This window comes from Helianthus annuus, chromosome 7 (genome assembly GCF_002127325.2).
Source record: "Helianthus annuus cultivar XRQ/B chromosome 7, HanXRQr2.0-SUNRISE, whole genome shotgun sequence".
NCBI classification, from domain to species: Eukaryota; Viridiplantae; Streptophyta; class Magnoliopsida; order Asterales; family Asteraceae; genus Helianthus; species Helianthus annuus.
The window spans coordinates 31,364,464-31,371,157 of record NC_035439.2 but is presented as its reverse complement, the minus strand read 5'-3'; the positions used below and the strand labels follow the sequence as shown (position 1 = coordinate 31,371,157).

The 6,694-nt window shown below is 38.2% G+C and overlaps 1 protein-coding gene across 1 annotated transcript; it reads left to right on the top strand.

The window, feature by feature from the left end:
• The first annotated feature begins 1,726 nt into the window (after positions 1 to 1,726).
• LOC110869295 (protein IQ-DOMAIN 1) lies at positions 1,727 to 4,099 on the top strand. The gene is made up of 5 exons (XM_022118596.2): positions 1,727 to 1,980; positions 2,069 to 2,323; positions 2,404 to 2,631; positions 2,722 to 2,835; positions 3,229 to 4,099. Exons 1-5 carry the CDS (start codon positions 1,918 to 1,920, stop codon positions 3,910 to 3,912), a joined length of 1,344 nt encoding a protein of 447 aa, XP_021974288.1. The 5' UTR covers positions 1,727 to 1,917; the 3' UTR covers positions 3,913 to 4,099.
• Positions 4,100 to 6,694: the final 2,595 nt, after the last annotated feature.

Here is a 6,694-nt window from a genome sequence, read left to right as displayed (position 1 = left end):
CGGCCAGCTCAGATGTGTTTTGAATGGGCCGGCTCCATGCCCAATTGAACACGAGCCCATTATCCCCCCACACAACCCGATCACCAATGCCGCACATTTTGTCAATTTCAAGAGCGAACAACATAGGAAAAGCAGAATATAACGGCTGACCTCCCACCCAAAAATCAATCCAAAAGGTTGCCGAAGACCCAAGACCCACTTGACACCAAATTAATTCGTTAATCTTGATACCTGATCGCTCCAGGAGCTCCCGAATCCCAATAATCTGCTTCCATGGACCCGCAACTGAACTTTTAACTGGGAAGGCAGACCATGATCTAGAGTTATGGTGAATAGACCACACGATTCTTCTCCATAGGCTATCTCTATCCGTCTTGAACCTCCACCACCATTTCGATAGCATGGCCAAATTTGCATCCCGGAGTGAGCCAAAACCCAACCCGCCATACTCCATAGGAGCAATGACCTTTTCCCACGCCAACCAACTCATTTTAGATACTTCATCCGAGCCACCCCAAAAGAACGTTCTTCTGAGCCTTTCTAAAAGATCCAAAACTAGGGACGGGGCTTTATATAATGAGAAATAATAAGTCGGAAGAGAGTTCAAAACCGACTTAAGTAGAGTGATTCTTCCCCCATACGAGAGGGTTTTTGCCTTCCAAAGAGATAGTCGAGTTTTGAAAGTATCAATAACCGGCTTCCAGTTCCTAGCAACATTCATGTTTGCTCCCACAATCAATCCCAAGTGTTTGAAAGGAACGGACCCCTTCTTACAACTAAGGAGATACGCCATATCTTCCACAGCCTCTTCACTAACCCCCACGCCAAAAATAGAGCATTTAGATAGGTTTACCTTCAATCCCGACACCAAGTAGAAGCATCTCAAAACTCTACGAAGATTGGTGGCATTTTCACCGGACCAATCCCCGACAAAAACAACGTCATCGGCGTAAATGAGGTGTGTCAAAGTAGGGCCAGAATTCGTGCATTTTAATCCTTTGAAAATATCTTCCGATGCCGCAGTCTTCATCATCCCCGATAGTGCTTCCATTGCAATCACAAACAAGAATGGAGATAGAGGATCCCCTTGCCGCAAACCCCTAGTGCATTCGAACTCTCTAGTTGGAGAACCATTCACCAATACCGATGCTTTTGCCGACACCAGTGTGGCCATAACCCAACCCCTCCACCGAGCCGGAAAATTCATTTGTTCCAGGACCGCATCTAAAAAACTCCAATTTAAGGAGTCGTATGCTTTATTAATATCAAGCTTGAAAATCATACCTTTTTTCTTAGCCTTCTTTAGCCAAGCAATAACTTCGTTCAAAATAAGGGGGCCATCCGTGTGTTATCAAAATTACTCGAAAAATAAAACTAATCTAAAACAAGCTACTATTCCAAACATTTTAGATAAAAGTGCATGCAACATATAAAAAGAAAACACCATTTAATTTTTTTTAACCAAAAAGGTGAAAACAATGTTTCAAACACACAAACCAATTTAAATTGTTTACGGGATATGCTTTTTACTGTTCCCTTTCAAACTTTTAAACCCATGTGTTTTGACCTTTTTGTGATACCGACAAGAGTCTCATCACATCTTTTCATGAATGTCATTTTTGTAATTAAACCCAACTCCAATGGCATTTATTGTCCTTCTCGAGCGGGAATTACAATAACTCTTTCACTTGTTGCCCGTTACACTTGTTTTCAAATTTCAAATGCTACAAGACAAATTAACCACTCACTATACTACTCCCAAACAAAACCCTAATTTTAATTTCACAAATCCTAAATTCTCTCTCTGTTCTTCACAGATTCTCTCTTTCTTTAAGGGTTTGATTCTTTTCAGTTAGTATTCACAAACGCCTCAACTAATTTAAGATTTCATCGAGTGGTTTACTCGATTGAAACACAATGGGTGCTTCAGGAAAATGGATGAAAGCTTTGATTTTGAAGAAATCGGATAAGATTGATCAGGTAGTTTTAACTGTTTTTGATTGTTTGAAGATGGGTTTACTGTTTAAAATGTGAATTAAGTGTGTGATTTGTTGTTTTGAATGATTAGGATAAGGTGGCGAAGAGTGGGTCGAAATGGAAGTTATGGAGGAGTTCTTCGGGGGAGATCGGTTCGGGTTGGAAGGGGTTTAAAGGAAACTACAGGGGAGCGGGATCGGATGGGTCGGATTCGGGGTCGGTTGTTGGGTCTGATGTGTTTTCTGCTGCTGTTGCTACGGTTGTTCGGGCTCAACCGAAAGATTTTAAAGTTGTGAGGAAAGAATGGGCTGCGATTCGGATCCAGACTGCTTTTCGTGGCTTTTTGGTAATTGTTGTTTGAATGGTTGTGAAATGTTGATGTATTATCCATACTTTTGTGTAAAATATGATTTGATTTTGATAAAGGCGAGACGTGCGTTAAGAGCTTTGAAAGGAGTGGTGAGGCTGCAAGCTTTGGTCAGAGGGCGACAGGTTAGGAAGCAAGCGGCTGTGACGCTGCGCTGCATGCAGGCGCTGGTCCGAGTTCAGGCTAGGGTCCGGGCTCGACGGGTTCGTATGTCTATTGAAGGTCAAGCTGTTCAAAATATGCTCAATGAACGTCGCACACAAGCGGAGCTCTTAAAAGAGGCTGAGGTATAAGCATGCAAAACTTAAACCTATTTTATGTCGGAACATGTTAAGACGTGTTAATAATCTTGAGCTTTGAAACTTTGAAAACTGTAGGAAGGATGGTGTGATCACAGGGGAACACTGCAGGAGGTTAAAGCAAAGATTCAAATGAGGCAAGAAGGTGCCTTTAAACGTGAACGAGCTCTAGCGTATGATCTTGCTCAGAAGGTAATGAATCTTTACATGTTAATGGGTCAAACGGGCTAACAGTTTTTGTCAAAAAGAAGTTTGGAGGTTTTATGTATCAAAACTTCTATTTCTGTGACTTTTGACAAGTTTTGATATGATAGAGGTAAAACGTACCCGTAACACAGTTTCAATCTAAAATAGGCGGGTTCGGCTTGTTCAGTAACTGATCAACAGGGCTAATGGTTTTTGCGAAAAGGAAGTTTACTTTTTATAAAAATTAGTATATATAAAGATGATTGTGGATGATATATGCTTAAACATTTCTTAGAGGTAAAACATAACCCGTATCAACTCATTCAACAACACATGGCTCGAAATTGTCACCTCTATTTCAGTAAAATAATAATGTTTTTTACTTTTGTGACCTTGTAGCAACGGAAGTCAAACCCCGGGTTGGACTCCAAAACAAGTGGTTCATTAGCATCTGTCAAGAACCAACAGTTCGATACGAACAATTGGGGATGGAGTTGGTTAGAGCGTTGGATGTCGGCTAAGCCATGGGAGAATCGGTTAATGGAACAAGGTCAAACCGACCCACTGGAAACAACTCCACCTTCATCCAAACTTTATGCTGAAAGCCAAGAAATTAGTAAGAAATCATCAGAACCCGAGTTGGTCAAAGTCAAACGAAACAACATGACCACTAGAATATCAGCAAAGCCACCTCAAATCGCTGGTCAACGCACTACTCGGTCAACGTCTAGCCCGAGTTCTGAGCTCGTATACGATGAGAGCTCCGGTTCTTCATCTCTTTGCACATCCACCGCAACTCCAATTTCCACGGACCGAACTTCGCAAAAAGTCAACAATAATAACTATAAACCGAGTTATATGAGTTTGACTGAATCGACAAAGGCTAAGCAAAGAAACCCGTCTCCAAGAATCTACAGGCAGTCAATGGATGACTTTCAGTTTCTTAAAAACTCAGGGGTGTTATGCAGCGTGGACTCGAATGGTAGCAACTGTTCTGATCCTTCTTCGGTTAATTTGTCAATGTCTAGACCGCAAGTGGAGACAGGTTCAATGAACCTGAGGAACAAGAGGTGCTATGCTTGATGGTGATGGTGATGGTAATCAATGTATTGAATTTGAGTTTGTTGCCAAGTTCAACAGCTTGTTGTTCTTTGATTATTATCGTTTGCTTGCGTGTAAAGTAGTGTACGGTGTGTAATTGGAGTTGTTTGATGTTTTTGGTTTTCAATTCGTTTGTTTAAATAATTATTTATTTTGGCTTGCTGTTTTATATAGTTGTGAATGTGATTTGTTTGCTGCTTGAAGAGAAGTATGATCAAACGTTGTTGTTTGCTGCTTGAAGAGAAGTAGCTGAACTGAACCGAACCTAACCACCATATGTTTCGAAAATCTATTTAAATCCGAACATGTGTCAAGTGTGTAAATTGCATCTAAGAGGTAGGGGTTGTTTGGCAACATCTGAATGGTTAAGTGCTGAACCACTAAGAGGTCTGAACCATTAGGTGCTGAACCAGTAATAGGTCTGAACCATTAAGAGCCTGTGTAATGCTTACCCGTTCAAAGGTAAATGTCTAACTAATTCAGATTAGAGGTCTTAATCATTCAGACTCTGTATAATGTTTAACCATTCAGAAGCAAATGTCTGAACCATTCAGACGCCTGCTAGTGAAACAAACAGTCTAAACCATTAAGTGCTGAACCAATAAGAGGTCTGAACCATTAAGAGCCTCATTAAGAGGTAAACAAACAGACCCGTGGACATGTAAGCCAAAAATTGTTTCAAGATAGACCCGAGCTGCTATGATAAATAGGTAGAGAACTTCCTTTTGTTGCATTTGGAGTGTATTCTCTTTTAGCAACAGTGATCTCTACAATAATTTCAGCGTGTTCTCTAAGATTTGTGTGAACTTACTTCTTCATTCAATTTGAATTTTTGCTCAAAAACATATTCCTTATCCACAAAATTATATTTTCATCTACAAAATATGTAACCGACTGGTCATCAATATGTATAAATACAGGTTGCAAAATATTGACCATAAAATTAACATTTTTTTTTTGAAAGGCAAATAACCTTAAACACAACTATGCTAAAAAGAAAAAGCAAAGGGCAGAGTTTGGGGTGAGCATTTGTATTCCTATTTGTGAAACTTGGTGTAATACCGATACGACGGTTAGTGTGGAAAGTATAAAAGTGGTTCGGATTTGATGGAGGAGATTAAGGATAATAATAATAATAAATATATTATTATTATTATTATTATTATTATTATTATTATTATTATTATTATTATTATTATTATTTTTAGAGTAAACTTTGTTATCGCTCCCTGTGGTTTTATCATTTTAACCCATTTTGCCGCAATAGTTTAAAATTGGCCAAAATTCTCTCGGTTGTTTCTATTTTTTCTCCACTATACTCCATGGCATTAACCTCATCAAATAATTTAGTTAAAAGGAAAGGCATTTTGGTAATTTACATGTAAATAAAAGGATATTTTGGTGATTTAACTGATTAACTAAGTTAATTATAAAATACTAAATTGGTACAAATTAAGCTTCTAGGGTTCACCAACCCCTTCATCTAATCATCTCTATTTATCATTCTCTTCTCCTACAAGTGTCGCCGCCTGCAGTCACCATAGGAGTGTGTACGGTTCAGTTCGGTTTTAGGCCAAAACCGAAATGTCGGTTTTCGGTTTTTGAAAACCGTTCAATTTCGGGTTTTTTCGGTTTTTACACCGGTTCTGTTCGGTTATTTTGTTTTTGAAACAAAAGTATGCAAGATTCAAAAATAAAAAGTATATTTTAAACTTTAAGAATCTTTCCTATATGTTTACATTTAAGTTATTATAGTTAACCTTTTTAACTATTAATGTTCAAATAAATCTAACATTCTAATCTATTTTTATGTTTTTTCAAAGTTTTTATCAGGACATTTTCTTCTATAATAATTTGAAAATTATTTAATTTTTATATTAAATTTTGTTATTTTTTGTAGGCAATAAATAAATCAACTCAATTATAAATAAACATGTTAATGTTTTTATTATAAATACTTAATGTTTAAAAATAAAATTAATAATTTCTAATAGCATGGGTTAAACATTTAAACAACTTAAACTACATAAAAATATGTTTTTTTTCGTTTCGGCTCGGTTTTTTTCGGTTATTGAAAATGGTTATCCGAAAACCGAACCGATATTTCGATTATTAAAATCAGAAAGCCGAACCTTTGGTTTTTGTTTCGGTTTGGTTTTTTCGGTTCGATTGTGTCGGTTATTTCGGTTATGCTTTGGTTATTTCGGTTTTCTGCTCACCCCTAGTCACCACCACTGCCAGAATCACCACCTTAACCCCAAAAACCAACGGAATCACCTCAGAAAGCTCAAAGAGCAACTACCAATTGGGAAATCGACTAATCTATGATTTTGCTCTAAAAAATCGAAGGCTTATTCACTACAAAGACATATCTTTATAGACATGTAGACGAACTACACATTGGGGTGTTTGTTTTTTCTTCAAACATCTTCAAGGGAACTATTGTCTGCAGGTGCGCAGACGTTTCCCTTGAAGACTATTTGTTTTTTTTTTTTTAAACAGATCTGAAAATGGCTTATTTCATCTTAAAACAAAAGCTATAAACCCTTGCTTCAAACATCTTCACACAACTCCTTCAAACATCATGATACCAACATCTCCAGCATCCTCTTCTTCTTCTCAATTCCACACAAAACCATGTAGGCCTTTTTTAGAGGAAGCTACGACGCCGGCCGTCGCCTCCGTCTGCCACCACCACCGCACCTTCACCCACCACCGTTCCCTCTCCTTTCACCCCCTCAACCACCACCACCCATTCTTCCGA